Source organism: Myotis myotis, unplaced genomic scaffold (assembly GCF_014108235.1).
Source record: "Myotis myotis isolate mMyoMyo1 unplaced genomic scaffold, mMyoMyo1.p scaffold_m19_p_16, whole genome shotgun sequence".
NCBI classification, from domain to species: Eukaryota; Metazoa; Chordata; class Mammalia; order Chiroptera; family Vespertilionidae; genus Myotis; species Myotis myotis.
In genome coordinates this window covers 17,665,024-17,685,798 of record NW_023416320.1, presented here as the reverse complement: position 1 = coordinate 17,685,798, position 20,775 = coordinate 17,665,024, and the positions used below count along the sequence as shown (strand labels likewise).

The following is a 20,775-nucleotide window of genomic DNA, read 5'->3' as shown; positions in this document are numbered from 1 at the left end:
AATATATGTTGTTCAAGGGTCAAATTACTGTAGTGTTTTTAAGGTAGCTTATTTGACATGGAATCAGAGTAAAGACTAAGATATCTTTGATTCCTCTTACTGACCTATTCTATAGCTTCTATGGCAGTGGTTCTCAACCATCCTAATTTCGCGATCCTTTAATACAGTTCCTCATGTTGTGTTGGCCCCAACCATAAAATTATTTTTGTTGCTACTTCATAACTGTAGTTTTGCTACTGTTAAGAATCGTAATGTAAATATCTGATATGCAGGATGTATTTTCATTGTTGCAAATTGAACATAATTAAAGCATAGTGATTAATCACAAAAACAATATGTAATTATATATATGTTTTCCAATGGTCTTCGGTGACCCCTGTGAAAGGGTCATTTGACCGCCAAAGGGGTCGCGACACACAGGTTGAGAACCACTGCTCTATAATAACTCTTTTAGTTTCTTATGCATTTTAGTGTGTCTTTTAAAGTTAGAGGCTTTTATGTTTTTAAGATTTTGTTATATTTTGTTTGTTTAGGAAGACAAATCTAAAATTCTCTAAGAATATTGACTTTTATAAGCCTAACTCAGCACAAAGTCTGATATATATATGTATGTATAATATACAAAAATATACATATAATTCACTTGACATTCAAAATCTTTATTGCACGTCTACTTATATATTATGCATTACTGTAGGCATTGGCAATGCTGTAATGTACAAAATAAAGTTCCTTCCAGTTTATTAATTTTCAGTAGAATTTGAAGTGCCTCCTTACTTCTCTTCCCCGGTTTGAACTTGACATTGAAATAACAACCACTTTTGGCACATGTTCATACATGTTCAAAGCAGTCTACACCTTTCCAAATATATATAGTGTATATTTAAATTTGTTTAGCATCTTGATAAAATTTAAATCTTTTTTTTTAAGTTTCACTAGTAAACAATAAGGAAACCATAATTTAGAATGGGTGACCTCTAAGAAAGTTTCTACAAGTTGTCTTCTTTCCTAATTCTTAATTGTTTTCATCCTTGAACTTATGCTCATTTTATTAAATTTATTCTTAAGTATTTTATAGTGTGTCTGTTAATAGAATATAGTTTTTTCTATTTTCTAAATGCTTATCCTATATAATAAAAGCCTAACATGCAAATCGACCGACTGGCGGAATGACCAGTCGCTATGACACACACTGACCACCCGGGGGCAGATGCTGAACACAGGGCCTGCCCCCAGCCCTCAGGCCCCAGGCCAGCCAGGGCAGGTGCCAGCGGAGGCCCCCTGATCGCCCTGCCAGTCGCCCAGCAAAGGGAGGTGACTGGCTGTGGCGGCGGGGGTCAGGGCCAGCGAGCGGACGGCGCCAGGCTGGCCAAGGCGGGTGCCAGTGGGGGCCTCCCCATCGCCCTGCCAGTCACCCCACAAATTGGCCCTGATCCCCATCCAGGCCTAGGGACCCTACCCGGGCATGAATTTTGTGCACCAGGCCTCTAGTTTGTTTTATTATTATTTTATAATTCAGTCATTTTTATTTTACTTACTCCCATTAAGGTTTTCAGAGTATACAATTATATCATCAACCAAAGGAAATGGTTTTATCTCTTCTTTCCAATGTTTATGAAAATGGAAATATCCCCATATCGTTTCATTTTTATCTTATTGCTCTACTAGATAGAACCTCGAGACAATGCAGAGTAATAATGGGGAATGCAAGTATCCCTGTTTTAGCTCTTGTTTTTAATTGTAATAGATTTTAAATTCATGTAGGAAAATACTGTTGGTTTTGATAAAAACCTTTCATTGTTTTAAGGTTGTTTCTTTCACTTTTTGTTTCTGTTTGATATTTTTTATTAAGAATGGTTGCTGAATTTTATCACATGCCTTTCAGCACTCACCTATTAATATTGTATGTTTTTCATGATTTATCAATGTAGTGATTTATAATAAAATTGTTAAATTCCTTACTTTCCTAGAAACCCTTTTTGGTAAGAGCATATTTTTTTTTGATACATTGTTAGATTTCTGTTTGTTGACATTTTACTTAGAATATTTGTATTTATTTCACAAGTTATAGTAGTTTTTATTTTATTATTATTTTTAATCTATTAGATTTTTTTTAACCCTCACCTGAGGATGTTTATTGATTTTAGAGAGAGGAAGGAAAGAGAGAGAGGGAGAGGGGAGAGGGGAGAGGGAGACACACACATTGATCCATTGCCTCCTGTAAGTACCCTTACCAGGAATCGACCCATGACCATTTTGGTGTGCGGGACAGTGCTCTAACCAACTGAGCCACCCGGCCAGGTCTCAGTTAGATTTTGATTAAAGTTTTGCTGGCTTCCTTAAATGGAGAGTTTTCTGGCACTAGAAAAATTTAAAACTGAAAAGATCTGTTTTTTGTATTTTATATATCTTGTTGTCCTTTCCAATGGTAGTTCTTTAATCACATACCCAATTTGTTTTATGGTTATTGGTTTATTCAAGCTGTATGTTTCTTGGGTAATTTTGTAATTTTGTTTTGTTTTGCTAGGGAAATCATCCATTTCCTCTTAAGCTTTCAGATTTGTTCCTGTAAAGTTGCATGCATATGATGCTCTTAAGATTGTTGTTTGTTTTTTTTTTCCTCTCTGTTTTTCCTTAACCAAACTTTAGAAGGTATTATTACTATTTGATGTTTTAAGAACTATGTTTGGGGTTGTTTTAGTCTTTTTTTCTGTTTAATTCAGTTTTGTCTTTGTTTTTTAAATTGTATTACACATCAGAATCACTGGGAGCAACTGATCAAAAAAAAAACTAACGTCGGATTAACTTTTCCCAAAGATTCTGATTCAGTATGTCAGGGTTGGTCATGGCCTGGGAATCTGCATTTTATACGGCACCTCAGATGGTTTTGCCTTATTTCAGGGACCAGGTTTTGAAAACGTGCACTTGGCGGTGGTACAGAATAATGCCACACTTGTTTCTTCTTATTTTTCTGATGAGCAAAAACATCCCTATTTGCTCTTTGAAGTTCTGTGTGTGGGGCAGGTGGAGACTATTAACCACTCTCTACACATTGGGTTTTTAATAGCAGAAAACAGTTGTTCTAATATTCATTTTATTGTCTGGTTTTCGTGGGGAGTTTTTTATTTGTTTTTTGTTTTTGTTTTTTTAAGTCAGAGTCACACATGCTCCAGTCCCAGAGAGGCTCTTTTCCTGTGCCTGGTGTACAAAGGACCACCTTGTTAAGTCTAGGCCACGGGTGGGCAAACTTTCTGACTCAGGGCCACAGTGGGTTCTTAAACTGGACCGGAGGGCCAGAACAAAAGCATGGATGGAGTGTTTGTGTGAACTAATAGAAATTCAAAGTAAACATCATTACATAAAAGGGTACGGCTTTTTTTATTTTTATTTTTTTAGTTTTATTCATTTCAAACGGGCCGGATCTGGCCCGCGGGCCGTAGTTCGCCCAAGGCTGGTCTAGGCAAAACATCATTGTGGTTACAGTGAAGGCTTGTGGGGCTTATGAAAGGAAATTCACCCATTATTTGGACTTTAGATTTTGTCAGGAACCAGCAGGTGGCGGCATTTCAACACAGATTTATAGAGGCATTATACTTCTAAGTCAGTTTAATTTGTGGGTTTACAATTTTAGAGAAATGTCAATTGGGAGGAAGAATACTTAGGAAATAGAAAATGCTTTAGGGAAGCAAAAAAAGTGTTTAAAATTTAGTTTTTATTTCGTTTTATTACGGTATTATGGCTTATTTTAATCTCATCATTTTCTTATTATTTAGGAAATTCTGTCATAATGTTGTTTTCCATTTACCTGAAAAACTAGTTTCTGCCAATTAGAAGAGTGTCATTTTGTGGTGCATCTTTAAATTGTACTTAACAATTCAGGCAAGGTTACTGGATTCCTTTTGTAAGCATGCATTTGTGAGGCTGTGCCTTGGAGTGACAGGTCACAACAATTTGTTAGTCCAGCTAAAATGTGTGCCAGTATGTTCCTCTCTAGATCTGAATCTCAGCCTATTTTCTATGGATGAGTTTGTTAATATGGAGCCATTAATTTTCCTAGTTAAAAAAGTTAAAGGAGTAAGTTCTTGGTACTGTCTGGTTATGTTATGGAGCAACATTACTTAGTCTAATAGCAATAAATTAGAAATACCTTTTTTTAAAGCCTTAGCACACAAAAAAGGAGAGGAAGATTTTTTTCAAGTAAAGTTAAAAATTATTAGTGATGAAAGCCTTTCTCCAGAAAAAGATCACTTCCTTTTAAAAGGGCAAAATTTTAAATGTCAGTGTCTAATAATACTAGTAAATGGTACTCTTATTTAATTCTGCTTGACCATTTTTTTAAACTCGAGTAACCCTTTCTATAAATGTTAGAAAAATGTTTTGTTAGTTCAAAGCTTGTCTCCTTGTAAATGAATTTAAGAGACCCCTAAACTATTTATATAACATCAATACTTATTTACTATTTACTTATAGTCATTTATATACAATGTGTAGACATTATAATTTTTGTTATGTTTTATTGACTCAGAAATCTAATAAAAATACTGAATAATATATTAACATGAAGCCGTAACTGATTTGGCTCAGTGGATAGAGCGTTGGCCTGCAGACTGAAGAGTCCCAGGTTCGATTCCAGTCAAGGGCACATGCCCAGGTTGCGGGCTCGAACCCTCGTATTGGCCATGTAGGAGTCAGCCTATCAATTATTCTTCTCTCATCATTGATGATTCTATCTCTCTCTCTTCCTTCCTCTCTGAAATCAGTAAAAATATATTTTTAAAAATATATTAACGTGAAGAGAAACTGAATATAGTAGTTGTATTCATAGTGGGATTTTGGGGGGTGGAATATTCTATAAATTGCAGTGAGGTCTGAGGTATCATTTGTTTAGAAAAACTTGGGAAATGGTTCATTTCAAGAAAGTGTGGAATACGGGAAAGAACATTAGCCATTTTTTGAAATTTGCGCTGTCATTTTCTGGGAGACCCAGGCATATTATTTAATCTTTGGAAACAGAGCTCTTTATCTTCTTAAAATGGGGGGATAATAATTTCAACTTCGTCAGGTTTTGTTAACAATTAAATAAGATGGTAAAAAGTCAGAGCACTTATTTAATACAGTGCTTTTACATGATAGCCATTCCCTGTTTTATTATCAATGGAATTTTAATTCTTTTGCAATTCACCTGTGAAATGTTTCCTCCGAATGATTTTTAGTAGCCTTGAACATAGTTACATTACCATTTTTTGTTTAGAAGAAGAAAAAGATCAGGTGGGACCAGGACATTATAGATGCCAATTACATAAAGTGTTATTGTGAGAACACTTTGTAAAACTGTCAGTGGAGGTTATTAAAAAATAATTTAATACTGTAACTTACGATTTATTAATATGTTATAGGAGGAAATTTTTTTTTTGTGTACAGTCCATTTAAAAATTGCAATGTACCCTTTCAGAAATAGATTTTAAAAATCAGGACTATTCATGTTGCTTTCACTTAAACTATCATTTAAGAGAGAGTCTGTGTGTTTTCTCTTGTATTTTAATTTAATTTGGCTTCACAAATACGTATTTGACTATCTTAATCATTCTGTTGAATATTGCACTAATTTATCTGTTAGACTTCTAGAAATCTCAGTCATGTGTAACCTTGTATTTAAAAGAAAATGACTTAAAATAACCTTAATAATTAGGTAAGAAATGAAGAATAGTGACTTAACGTTAGCCCTCCCTCCTTCCTAATAAGGACTCATTAGGTGAGATGCCAAGAAGGGTGTGTATGGAGATCACTAGAAAACCTTACTTTGAAAAAACTGTTTGAACAAGAAGTCTCATTCTATTTTATTAATATCTTTAACTTATGTCTATTACACTTAAATTGCTCAGGGAAATAAAGTCAAGCAGTTAATTAAAGCAAAAAGGAAACTTTCCCATAACCCCCATTTTCCCCTACCACCAGTCTCAATCCAATCTTATTTTTCTTTCAAATGATAAACATTACTAATATGCTAGCACATGTCTGTCTACACCTTACTCAGTGCTATCAAATCAAACCATTTGTTTATTTTAACATATTTTACTGTATGCATTCTGCATCTCTTTTTTCAGTCATTATCTTGGAGATCTTTTTATGTCCGTATGTGAATACTTAACACTTATTTGGATTTATTACTTTTCGCCTCAAAGGAGAATGCACACCCAGGGGAACAGGAGCGTCTCAGTAAAAGGATGTTAGAAAGGACTTATTATAAGATTGGGCTTGTATTAGGTGACCTGAGGGGAGGATTTGGTCATTCTAAAAACTTTATGCCGCTGTGTTTGTTATTGAAGCATTTAATTCACTGTTATGTAAATCACTGAAATATGAGTACAAAAAGAAGGGAAGGTGCTGTTTCAAAGAAAATTAAATTTTATGCTTTAGAAACAATGGCTAATTAAAAAACTTGAGGCTGGTAAGGATATTTAATATAGTTTATTTAAATCTTATATACACTATCTAAACAGTTCTAGGAGCCGGGAGTGAAATGAATCTAGGAGTATGTTTGTCCTGTTGAAAAACTGTTCACTGTAAAATAAAACAACAACCCAAAATTATTGAGCACACTGTATGAGAGGAAGTTTATTTTCTGAATTGTAGGCCTTTTTATATATTTTCTTGTAAAACATTTTAATGATGCAATCCATCTAACATGATGACATCATCTAAATTATGAGGACATGGACATAATAAAAATGTGTTGACAAAAGCCTAAGTTAATAGTCTAAATGTGATGTTTTCATACCACAGGCTGATGTCTATGTTAGGAATTTAGAACATGATGCGGTATTTCTAATTAAAAATGCTGATCATAACTCTAAACTTAAGAATAAAGACTAGATTACTGCTTTATGTTAGTTATCTACATATTTCTGTGAAACAACTTTATTTAATGATTTATCATGATCATGTCATTAGGTAGATGTAAGTATTGAATAACTGTGCTGTACGCCTATAATATAATTTTGTATGTTAACTATATTTTAATTTAAAAAACCTTAGTGGCTTGAAACAATAAGCATTTGTCGTCTCACTGAAATTAGCGAGGGGCTTAGCTGGTTCTGTCTCAAAGTTTCTCATGGAATTGTAGTTAAGGATGACGTCTGCCAGGACTGCAGTGATCCGAAGGCTTGACTAGTGTTGAAGGATACACTCCCAAGGTGACTCACTCACAGGATGCTTATTGTCAAGAGTTCCCAATTCTTCCCCAGGTGGGCCGACCACGTGCTGTTCGAGAGAGAGCACGGAGATGCAGTCTTTTATGACCTAGTCGGAGAAGGAGAAGTCACATAACCATCATTTCTGCCATATTTTATTAGAAGTAAGCCAGTAGTACTCCAAGGGAGGGCCGTTAGTTGCCTTCCCTTGAGGAGAGGAACACTGCAGATATTAGTTCTGTGTGTGTATGGACCAAGGAGAGAGGGAGGGATTCATTTGTACTATCTGTCTTCTTTTTAGGACACTGCCTTAGGAAAACCACTAGAGGTATTTCGACTTCCTACAGATTTGACAGCGTACGACAATCGCCTTTGTGCATCTATCCATTTCACATCTTCTACCTGGGTCACCTTGTCAGATGGAACTGGAAGATTATATCTCATTGCAACAGGCGAACGTGGAAATAGTGCTTCTGAAAAATGGGAGGTGAGGTGTGTTTTTTGTTCTTTTATGCAAAAGCTGGGAAGAATATATAAATAGTAAGACCTTAGTGATTTTGAAATAACACTCTTTAGGGATAGTTTGTATGTGACTTCTTGGTTTTTATTATATACTAGAGGCCCGGTGCATGAATTCATGCACAGATGGGGTCCCTCAGCCTGGCCGGCGATCGAGGCCTATCAGGGGGCCCAGCGGGCTGGGGGGAGGGTCCATGGGAAGTTGGCCTGCCGGCCCCCTCATTGGGGCCCAGTGGGAGGGACCGCAGGAGGTTGGCCGGTTAGGGGGAAGGGGCCCCAGGATGTTGGCTGTGGGAGTGCACTGACCACCAGGGGCAGCTCCTGCATTGAGCGTCTGCCCCCTGGTGGTCAGTGCTTATCATAGCTACTGGTTGACTGGTCGTTCCGGTCGTTTGTTCCTAAAGGTCACTTAGGTTTTTATATATATAGACTAGAAGCCCAGCGTGCGAAATCACGTGGCCCCTCCCACCTGTGCAGCCTCACTGTGTTCACAACCCCACGCACCCGCGCCAGTCTTTGGTCGTTACGGCGTTAGGGCCACAGGCCTTTTATAATATAGAAATTTTGAATATCTTTTTAATTAAATTATAAAATGTATGTCCTTTACAAAACTGATATGTTAACCATTCCCTGTTTTAATCTGGGGTCAATGCAGTTGTCAAAAATTGCATTTTTTTTCAGCAAATATTTATTGAGTGTTTTATAGATGTAAAGCAGTACGCTAAACATTGACATTGCCTTCTTCTGAAGAAGAGTTCGCCAAAAAATTACATTAGCATATCTTTTCTCCTGTGCTCATGTTATATTTGCTGATACATTTATGGGCCTAGCATGTTTCCATTGCACCACTCTGCTTGCTGTCCAGTATGTTTACCAGAGTATTTCCTACTTAGAAATATACATTATAACATAAATATAGGAATGTGACAATCTCTAAGATGCCATTTTAATTTCAGTTTTCTTAACACAACTGATTTAAATCTGAGGAGCAGGTAATATAAGGAATTAATTTCTCTAGAGCCACAGTTTTTGAAAGTGGAAAATATTGACACTGAGTTATACTAAAAAGAGTATTGTGATATTGCAACTGTCTGAATTTCAACAGGTGGCCTTTTGTTGTGGGTAGAAAAAGAGATATGTACTTCATATATTTACATTTTATAAAATATTTTATGAGATGAACAGATGCTTATCAAGGCTTTAATTATTTGAGAAAAATCAAGAAGGTTTTAGAACAAAATGGTTTACTTTTCTTACTAAGTTACACTAAATGGTATAATGCCAAATTGTATTATGTTTTAAAAAAAACTAAACAAAACACACAATATATGACTAGAACAATAATATCCTGTTTGCCAGATTGCCTTTGCAGTCACAGTTTCAAATATTCATTGGACATTGTGACATTTTCTGCTGTGGCCTCCTGTAATAGCTTTTTATTTTTTTATTTTTTTTAACAGAGGCAATGTGGTATTATAACACAGTTACCTGAAATAGTTGGAAGGAGTTTGGAGAAGGATGGGGAGGAAATATATGAATGAGAATTTATCTGGAATAAAGCTGTATTGATTCTGTTGACTTTGAGCAGGAAGAGAAATGCCTTCAGCTTAAAATAACACTGCGTGTTTAGCTAGAAAGGAAATTCATATGGGTTTATAATTCATTTGGTTTCTGCTGTATATATCCCCTTGGCACATATTTGGCCTTCAAAACTATTTTTTTAATCAATAAAAAATTTAAATCTACTTCGTCTTCAATGTACATTGCTGTGACAAGATGTTTTAGGTCATAGTTTTGACTGGGGATTGGCAGGAGTAGTAAAGAGATGGGACTTGGGCATTACCTGGGTGGGAGGGATACTATGGAATACCGGTCACTTTAAGGGAAACAACTTGGGAGAGTTTTAGGACTTTGGGAGATTTGGTGTAACAGAGAGGAAGCTAAAGGTGGGAGTGGTTGGTGGTATAGTAGAGCTGATGGTGATGACTGAAGTGTAGAAAGAAATAAGACAGGAACACTGCCTGCTTTCCAAACATGTTGCCTCTAATATTACAGGGTGCTATATATCAACAATATCATAGTTGAATTGCTGGGCTTGTTCAGAAGTTTGGAAACTTGAGTCTGACAATATTTAAAAGTCCAGACATCTACCCCTCTGGTGTCATTCCAATCCCTTTCCTGCATATGAGGAAGAGGAGGAAAGAATAAGCTAGCTACCTGTACCTGGCAAAACTTACTATTTTTTCTTTTTCTTTAATATGTTTGTTTGTTTGTTTGTTTGTTTGTTTATTTATGCGAGAGAGGGAGTTAGTGCAACATTAGTGAGAGAGAGAAACAGCTATAGGCTGCCTTGCACACGTCCCCTACTGGGGATCAAGCCTACAGCCCAGGCATGTGAGAATGGAACTGGTGACCTCTCAGTGTGTGGGAAGACACATAAGCAACTGAGACACACTGGCCAGGGCAAATTTACTATTTTTCCTTCTCTTCTGTCTCTCCTGTCCCCCAAACAAAACCAAAATCTAATCAACCAACAAATATCCTGTCTTTATCCTTTCTGTTTTGAGTATTTGAGTTTGTTGTTGTTTTTCTGCTTATGGAAGACTTATAGAATGGATACCAAAGTCTCCTATTTGAATAATATGGACACAGTTGCTCAATAGGGAAATTGACATTAAAGCACACTTTTCTTTGTAAGGCATTCAAGTAGAAGCAGACATGAGGGCATTCCAGATATAGGTTTAAAAAATAAAAAAGGAGCTGATTTTTGTTTCTTAGTTAGGTATTTTTTTCAACTACTTTTTTCATTTATTTGAAAATTTGTTTAGAAATCAGTCTTAAAAAACTTTTTAGTATTTACTCTAATAAAAATATAGTCTTTTAGGTTGTTTAGTATAAAAAAGAATTTGATAAGATTTTGCATCTTTATATGATGCCTAGATTTCTTTTTATAAGCAAATTTAGTATTACATATTAAATATGGTTGAATTATACCTTTTAAATGTAATCGGTTCTTTTGTTTTTGAGAAGTAAGAAAGTTTTAATGATTTGTTTTCCAATGCCTTTGACTTTTTGTAAACTTTCAGAAAACACAGATAAACCAAAAATAAAAATAGGAAAAAAAGTACACATGCACATATACATGCATGCCTGGTATCCAGACACTGAGAGAAAGAAAGCAGAAATAAATCATATATGAGATAGCGGAAGAGATGGAGGAATAATAGTGTTAACCTGCTCAAGTCTTCTCTTTTTGTACAGAGCACTGTTTTCACTTGATAATTCATTTCTGGGAGATTGCTTTTAGTTCTTTCTCCTTTAGATGCTGCTTGTATGACCTGTTGTTTTGTTTTTAAGCCAAGAGTGCTGATCTGTTTTCTCTGTTAAACAAAACAAATATATTTTACAAATTCTTCAAGGAATCCTATTTAAAGTTGCAACCTTTATTTAAAGGCTTTTTAAGATTTTGTGTTTCTTGTAATAAATAGTATCGAGATTAGTTGTTGGATTGTCAGAATTCTATGTATTACCTCTGCTATCTGCATTCATGTAATATATACACTTTTGTATGTGTCACTTTTCTTTTCTAGATTATGTTTAATGAAGAGCTAGGGGATCCTTTTATCATAATTCACAGTATCTCATTGCTGAAAGCTGAAGAACATTCAATAGCTACCCTGCTTCTTCGAATAGAGAAAGAAGAATTGGACATGAAAGGAAGTGGTTTCTTTGTTTCTTTGGAGTGGGTCACTATCAGTAGGAAAAATAAAGGTAAAACATAACATACTCTGACTCTCCATACTGGTTGCCGTAATTTAGTAAGTTTCAAGCGCAAAGCTGTTCCTATAAATGCTGTTTGTGTTTTCTTCGATATTGGGTTATGATTCTAGTATGTGCCATCCAGTGGAATGAATATCTATAGATAGTTTTTCCTTATAAAAAAATAATAATGTGCTTCCCCAGTCAATTATGCTGTTTTTGTATAAAAGGAGACATTGTTACATAATTTTTGAAGAAATTAAAGTGTATATTTTTAATATATATAAGAATATATGTGTACATGTACACATATACACATGTGCAAAAATTTATATTTACAGGGTGAGACAAAAGGTTTATGGTTCATATGGAAAAATAATACAATAATTAATAAATAATACAAGAATAAACTGTAAACCTACCTTTGCCTCACTCTGAATATAAAACTAAATGTAAATTAATTATAAATCACAGTATAATTGAAATATAAATTAAATATATGGAATTGAATATCTTTAGTTATTAAATCACAACTATGATTTCTTTTCAATAAAATTGGACATTGCCATTTGTTTCTACCCTCAGGAAAACTCTTATTTTTTTCTCACCCAAAGTGCTTTCATGTGTAGGAAAGTCCTCACTTTCATTCTGTTTAACTGTCAAACTACTAACTTGGACATTAAAAATTACTTTTTCTTTTATTAATTAGAATTCCTTTCATGTTGTGGCCTAGCTTTTTGCCAATGTTTCACTCTTACTCACCAAGTGATTTTTTTACTGTAGTTTAGCACTAAGGGAGCTTGTTTCCATGAATCTGGTATTTTTCTCAGTAGTTTTTATTAACCTACTTATTTAACTTATCAGTTTTAAATTATCATTAAATTGATCTCTATAGAAAAAGATTTCTTACCATAGCTGCTAGTTTCCAATCTGATAAAGGTTATTAGCATTTTTTTCTGAGAGAGCTTTTTTATTTTAAAACTAGAGGCCCGATGCATGAAAATTCATGCACTGGAGTGGTGTCCCTCAGTCCGGCCTGCTCATAGTCCGGGAATCCTCAGGGGCGGGAGGCGACCCAGCCATCAGGGGAAGTCGACGCCCCCATCACACCTCTGCTGCTGCTATTGGGGCCAGGGCAAAGCCTCGACTGGCCCTGGATACCTGAGCTTCAGGCGGCCCTGGGCAGCTGGGCAGCCGCCATCCAAAGCCTGCCTGCGCCTCGGGTGTCAGCTGGGCAGCCGCCATCTGAGGCTTGCCTGCACCTCAGGCTGGCCCTAGGCGGCTGGGCAGCCCACATCCGAGGCTTGCCTGTGCCTAGGGCATTGGCTGGGCAGCTACCATCTGAGGCTTGCCTGTGCCTCGGGCCGGCCCTGGGCGGCTGGGGGCTGAGGGCGGGTCTGGCCACACTGTGCACCTGCCACCCCCGGCTGGGCTGAAGGGACTGTGGGACTCTGTCAGGGCTGAGGGGACTGGGTGCTGCCATCTTGTGGCTATGGGTGCCGCCATCTTTGTGATGGTCAGTTTGCATATTCTGTCTTTATTAAGTAGGATGAACTACATGTATATATGATTATATATGTGTATATACATACATGGGCGTGTGTGTGTGTGTGTGTGTGTGTGTGTGTATCTATAGTAATAAAAGTGTAATATGCTAAGTAGACTGGACATCTTACCAGGCAATCTTCCAGATGCAGCTGGAGCTGCGAGGGAAGCCTAGGTCCTGGGTGCCAGAGGGAAATCGGTGCCAGCAGCCGGGGGAAGAAAGGCCTACTCTTGCATGAATTTTGTGCATCGGGCCTCTAGTGTATATATAATCAGAATAGTTTATAAGTAAGCTAAATAAATTTACTAGATTTTTTTGACAAGTATTTGATATAATTTGTTTTTCTACCCCCCAGTGTTGTAGTTTCATCTCTGGAGGAGCACAGTGTCTTAAAACTTTAGATTAGGTGTTGGGAAATGTTTTCTATAAATGGCTAGAATTCAGTGGTTCTCAACCTTCCTAATGCCGTGACCCTTTAATACAGTTCCTCATGTTGTGGTGACTCCCAACCATAAAATTATTTTTGTTGCTACTTCATAACTGTAATTTTGCTACTGTTGTGAATCGTAATGTAAATATCTAATATGCAGGATGTATTTTCAGGGGTCGCAACCCACAGGTTGAGAACTGCTGGGCTAGATGGTAACCATATGATGTGTGTCACATGGTGCAAAAGCAGCCAGACAATACATGAATGAGTGTAGTTGTATTCCAATAATACTTTATTGGTATTGACATTTGGATTTTATGTGATTTTTACATGTACTTAAATAGTATTCTCTTGATTTTTTTTAACCATTTAAAAATAGAAAATTTATTCTTTGAAAAAATTTGTTGTGGAAATATAGGCTGTGCAAATCCCTGCTTTAGAAAATAGAAGCTTTATTTTTTAATTAAGTTGCTTATTAACATTCTACTGAAGAAAGTCTCATGCATGTCCCTTTTTTTCTTTAAGACACTTGGTTCCATGACAACTTCAGCTCAGTCCACAGGAATTTTTAACAGAATGCCTCAGAGCACATGGCTCTATCTCTGTCACCTCTTTTCCCTTCATCTTTTTTTCATGCCTCAACTAGATAGATATATTTAGACTTACCTTTCTTTTTTTCTCCCCAAAACTAGTTTTAATTATTGTTATGATAGAAACATTCTTTCTGTGGTTTACTTTATCTTTTTGTTGTTGTTATTTCTCACCGGAGGATATTTTCTCCATTGATTTTTAAAGAGAGTGGAAGTGAGGAGGACAGGCAGAAACATTGATGTGTCTACACATCAGTTGGTTGCCTCCCACATGCCGGAGATCGAGGCTGCTACCGATGTACCTACCTGCCCTTGACCAGAATCAAACCTGGGACCCTTTAGTCCGCAGGACGATGCTCCAACCACTGAGCCAAACTGGCTAGGGCAGTAGTTGGCAAACTGGCCCCTTGAAGGTACTCTTCCACAAAATACCACCTGCGGGCACGCACGTACAGTGCGATTGAAACTTCGTGGCCCATGCCTGGGGGCCAAAGAGCCGCATGTGGCTTGCGAGCCGTGGTTTGCCAACCACGGGGCTAGGGCTACTTTAATTTTCGTTTATAATGTCGCATTCCTTTTTCCCTCCTATTACTAATGTAATTGTGCTAGTTTTCACTTTATTTTTAAGTGAATATAACAGGACAGTGTTTTTCTAAGCTGTGTGAGTGGATCATTTAATGAATTATATTTTGTGGTCAAGTTGGTTTTAAAATGTGGGCATACTGTATCTCCATTACACATTAAGCATATTAAAGTTTCTAAACATTTTGAGTAAAAAAGAAAATTTAATTTTAATCTAGACTTTCCCTACTTATTTAACCATGGATTTCACTTACCTATTATTTTCTGTCCTATACATGATAAGATATACAATGTCTAACTTTGAGTCTTTAAAGAGGACTCTTTGCCCTGCATGTACCTGTGTAGAAAAAATAAGAGTTTTTAATTCATGAAATGAAATGTTTATTCTTAAATATGCATGCAATAAATGTGTGAATGTAGATGAAAGTTTAGAGCAAAAACAATAATTGATATTTTAGAATAGATTCTATTATGTATAACTCAGATGACATTGAGTTACAATTTTGACTGTTCAGTGTGAAGCTTACAAGTAGAACCCACTTTAATAGAGTAATAGTGTAAGTAAAGTTATGGACTCAACTAAAATGTTTGGGTTCTTTTAAAAGCAAAAATAATGTATTTTCATAGGAGAATAAATTTAGTTAATTTACCAGACACTTTAGAATACAGTTATTTATATCTTAAAAATTCTAAGTACAATTTTTTATGTTTGATTATTATAGGCATATAAATATATATATCTGGGTGTACATAAAAATCATTTCTACCTTAAACATATTTTATTTTAATAAAACCCCTTATCAGTCGGTAGAATGGGCAGAAAAATAGTCCACACCACACTTTTTCCCTTATCCTCAACTTGTGGCTCTTTTCAGAAGATGCCTATCATACACTTGCTAGGAAAGTAGACAGGCTGTAGTCAAGGAAAAGGTGGATCCTTCAGAGGATTTTTAGATAATAAAAATTTTGGGTATTTTGGGTAAGTCAGTCACTTTCATAATCTGGAGCACGGCTGTCCTATAGTGCCGGGAGCCGGTCCATCCTTGCTGTTTCAAGGGACCTGGCATATATGGCATACTGTTCTTAATATGTTTGCTCACCTTCTTGGCACTATGTGTTTTAACCAAGGTCTCTGAGAAAGGTTGTTCCCCAGGTAGGGATTTTCCCCTGAAGTTAGGGAGGGAATAAAACCTCTTAACTAGTGCCAGGTGGGTAATTAATCACTTTAACTACGAACAATCATGCTTAAGCTACATAATCTTTACTCCCTGGAATGGAGATAAGAAACGCCCTAACCTTTGTAATAGAGATTGATAGGATTGAATCAACTGGTATAAATACAGATGTAATAAGACAGCAAGACACAGAACTTAGAATACAGAGCTTAGAACACAGAACAGAAGAAGACAGAACCAGGAGGTACAGAACCTACACAGAACGTTCTCTAGAGACAGAAGAACTTCGCTGGAGAGAACATGGCAAAAGATACTGGACAGAAACTGGCCTCAGAACCTAGAGACAGAACCTAGTGAGAGAACATGGCAAAAGATCCTGGACTGAACCTGACTACAGAAATTGGCAAGAGAACATGACTAGAACCTGGTAACTGAACCTGGCTGGAGAACCTGGACAGAACCTGGCTGGAGAACCTAGCGAGGGAACATGGCTACAGAGCCTGGCTGGAGAACCTGGAGAACCTAGCAAGAGAACATGGACACAGACCCTGGCAGGAGATCCTAAGCAGAACCTCTCTGGAGATCCAGACCAGAATTTGGCTGGAGATCCTGGCTAGGCTGCTGATCAACTGAACACTGTCTCCGCATCATTCCTTCTTCGCCGACTCCGTCTACACCTTTGGGGACCCCTGGACCTGCTGGGGCAGGACCCCAGCACTATAGAAATTTCTGTAAGAAGGACATGTTTTATACATATGCCATTCAGTGTGATAGCGGCTAGCTTGTGTGGTGGTTGAGCACTTGAAATGAGGCTAGTATGATTAAGGAAATGAATTTCCCATTTTACTTAATTTTAATTAAATGGCCAGTTGTGATCAGTAGCTACCACATTGGATAGCACAATCTAGAACAATTTTTATTAAATCCAATATATTAAATTTGGGATTTATTTACAGAATATTAGGTGGTCAATATTTTTTATCTATAAAGACACTAAATAGAATGCCTTTTAATAGTACATTTAAAATATTTAGTTTGAATTGAAATTAACATATACATATTTTCAAAATATTTTTATAATATAGTTTTTTATTTGTAATTTTTGTTCAGAAAATACATAATATTCTTTCAGATAATAAAAAATATGAAATTATTAAGCGTGATAGTCTCCGTGGAAAGTCAGTGCCCCATTATGCTGCGATTGAGCCTGATGGGAATGGTCTAATGATCGTCTCCTACAAGTCCTTCACATTCGTTCCAGTTGGTCAAGATGTTGAAGAAAAGAAGGATGAAGACATGTCAGATAAAATCAAAGGTAATTTTACTTTTCATCTTCATACAGTTCATGTGTATTTATATGTATATATATGTTTGTCTAGTTTATCTGCCCTTATAGGTTATAGGTTTTACCAGGTCAAGATAGTGCTTAATTATTTCTTTTTTATTTTCTTTTATAGTTACCAGAACAATCTTTGTAAAATATACCACCTAAATAGTGGAAACTAGTTTAATTTAATAATTTTATAATTACCAAAAATGTTTGTATATATATTAGCTTATGTGATTAAATGTTTAATAAAAACTTGGCAAAAGAGTAAATAATGCCTATTTCTTGGCATTTGAGAAACTGGCATATTAGCATTAAGAATATTAATTTTTTATAGTAAGCTCAACTCTGTTTATTTTAAGTGCATACCTTTTCTACTAAACTGAAAGGAAGTTCCTTGAAGGTATAATCACTGATTGTTTTCTGTGGAGACTGAGACTGTATTCAAAAGATACATAAATACATCAAAAGATCAATATAAAAATATCCCCTCTATAAACACTACTGTTCATATTTCTGATGTTTATAGCCAGAGAATATCGTAGTTTTTAATAGAGATTTTCACAATATTTAAGAGAAGGACTGAGAGGCAAGGAGAGAGGAATGGGCTGTCAGTATTTTATGAATATTAGGTAAACCTGGAAGAGGAAAACGACAAGTGCAATTGCTATAACTGAAAATTCCTCAGAGATCTCTGTATGTTTGGTTATAATTACTTTTTTTGTGAGATCACTAGAAAAGATGCTGTTTCTTTTAGATAGGTTTTCTTTTGTATCTCCTAATCTCTAATTTTATATGTCTGTTATCTGACTTTCTAGTTACATAACTAGAGGCCCGATGCACGAAATTTGTGCAAGGGCCTTGGCCCCGGCCCCCGCCCACCACTGCCGCCTCTGTCTCGCCTCCCGCCCGCTGTGGCTTTGTCCAGAAGGAAGGACGTCCAGTCTGATTAGCATATTACACTTTTATTATTATAGATGCATTTTTTCCCCCTATAGAGCCTCTGTATTACTGGCAACAGACTGAAGAGGATCTGACTGTCATGATACGGCTTCCAGAAGAGACTACTAAGGAGGACATTCAAGTACAGTTTTTGCCTGATCATGTTAACATTGTGCTGAAGGGTCAGAGGTTTTTGGAAGGAAAGCTCCATTCATCTGTTGATCATGAAAGCAGTACATGGATAATTAAAGAAAATAATAGGTATTTTTATATATTTTATTTTTGTATTTTTTAATGTTTTCTTTTTTTATTAAATTTATTGGGGTGACATTGGTCAATATGAACATATAGGTTTCAGGTGTAGATTTTTATGTTACAAGATCTGTTTACCCACTGTGTGCCCACTTTCCAAAGTCAAATGTTCTCCCATCACCATATATTAGGACCCCCTTTATTTTATTTATATTTAAATTTTTATTTTTTATTATTTTTCATTTTATTCTTTCCACAGTAGTTAGCTGAGAAGGGAATACTATAATTGGTCTGTCTCTATTTCTGATTATTTTTAAGGCAGATTAAAATTGGAATTACTATGTCAACATAATTGTAGTTAAGATTAAAGATACTAGTTATAGTTATTGCTTACATTACACAGTAGTGCTTTTCATTACCAGCTTTGGATACAATAATAATAATAGTAACAACAATAATAATAGGTAAAAATAGTTATTTTAATTTGTACTTTTTAATGGAAATACTTTTTCTACCACCTTAACTTTGTTGACTAGATAATACATTCCCTTTCTTTAAAATTTAAGATCTATTAAAGGGTATAGAGTAATAAATCTCCCTCCAATCCGGGCCCTCTAGTCATCCATCTCTAACTCCTCACAGCACAATATTAGTTTACTTTTATACATATTTAAGCAGCATATATACTATTTTCTTTTTTTAACAAAGTTTTCAACACATACTATGAACAGTTATATAGCTTGCTTTTGTTGACTTTAATGATAAATCTTGGAGAGCTTTTCATAAAGAATGCATAATTTTTTTTATTCTATTTTATGGCTTCATATGCTACTCTGTGCATAATCATTTAGGTGACAGCTGTGTGTGCACAGGGTACAGGGGACTTTTTGGAAGGTTCACTATCTTCCTTGGGTTATATAGGTGTATGCATTTTTCAAACTCATTGAATTCTACACTTGAAACCTGGAAATTTAGTCTATAAATTATACCTCCATAAAAGTAGTATTAAGGGGTAAATAAACATTAAGGATCTTATAAAACTACTAGAGGCCCGATGCACAAAATTATTGTAAGAGTAGGCCTTCCTTCCCCCAGCCGCCAGCAGGCACCCGGGACCCGGGCTTCCTTCGCAGCCCCAGCTTCCAGAAGGTTGTCTGGAAGGACATCTGATCTAATTAGCATATTACCCTTTTATTATAATCTTCTACTCTCACTACTATGCCTCTTTACAAATCTGTTGTCCCAGGTACTTCATGCCCCAGTCATTTGGATTAATAAAATTACTCTTTTTATATATCAGGTCCTAGTAATTCTTGAATTCAGTGATGGATTAATAAGTAGTATTAGGAACTTAATTTTTTAAATGGTCAAATTTGATCTGAAGTGGGTGTCAGATATTTTACCCTAATATATCATTCTTGATTAGTACTATATGACCCAAGTGAATCTTTGGTGTGAGTCTAAATCCTGGGAGTGTAAAAAAATAGATAATATTAAGTTTAAATTTTTATAACCTTTAAAGCAGATATCCTGAATTCATTTTATTAATGGAGAAATTTGAAGACTTGGTTACACTTTTTAATATATTTTCAAAAACTCAAGTTATCTGAAAGATTTTTTTTTTTTAAATATATTTTATTGATTTTTTTACAGAGAGGAAGGGAGAAAGATAGAGAGTTAGAAACATCGATGAGAGAGAAACATCGATCAGCTGCCTCCTGCACATCTCCCACTGGGGATGTGCCCGCAACCCAGGTACATGCCCTTGACCGGAATCGAACCTGGGACCCTTCGGTCCGCAGGCCGACGCTCTATCCACTGAGCCAAACCGGTTTCGGCCTGAAAGATTCTTTTATAAAATGTTTTATACTTCCACATATTCTGTTTTAACGTGCTTTGTGTATGTGGATGAGGTATTTGAGGGTAGCATCAGAACATGGCAAACCAAGTAGAACATATTGTTAAACATGTCATTAAACAGTCACCCACCAAAGGTCTATGAGAATAGCTGGACCTTGTGCAGCCCATGCAGATTGTTTCAAGCATTTAATACGTGACCATAATCCAGTATGTCCAGTATTGTTTCCCATGGAGTCTGACTTGCTAGGTTACTATTTTATGTTAGAAAAGGTAATTACAATGATGTGAAGGTGGGATCGGTTTAAAAGCACACAATTTTCTGTAGTTGATTAAATTATCTGTATCTCATTTTCAAATAATGCTCCTTTTCACGTTGTAAGCATAACTAGTCTACAGTTTATTATGCATGGGGTTTTATGTTCCTTTTGGCTTGAATGGCAGGATTTGATACTAGTATTAAAATGTAGACATGCAGTTGTGCCAATTTCGTGATGGATCAGAATTTTTTTACAACTGAGATTATATGAACTCTAACTTCTTTAGGTAGCAACTGACTAAGAACAGTATACTTTCTGGCCCCTGGGTAAAGTTCTTTAGTAGTTG

The 20,775-nt window shown here is 35.9% G+C and overlaps 1 protein-coding gene across 2 annotated transcripts in view; it reads left to right on the top strand.

Moving 5' to 3' along the window:
• Window positions 1-20,775, top strand: part of NUDCD1 (NudC domain containing 1) — a 54,580-nt gene that overhangs the window by 14,411 nt on the left and 19,394 nt on the right. The window contains exons 4-7 of one of the 2 annotated variants that reach the window (XM_036338074.1): window positions 7,492-7,677; window positions 11,300-11,480; window positions 16,924-17,106; window positions 18,096-18,321. In XM_036338074.1, the coding sequence (XP_036193967.1) occupies window positions 7,492-7,677; window positions 11,300-11,480; window positions 16,924-17,106; window positions 18,096-18,321 (776 nt within the window). The remainder of the gene's footprint in view (window positions 1-7,491; window positions 7,678-11,299; window positions 11,481-16,923; window positions 17,107-18,095; window positions 18,322-20,775) is intronic. The other variant, XM_036338073.1, reaches the window with a different exon arrangement.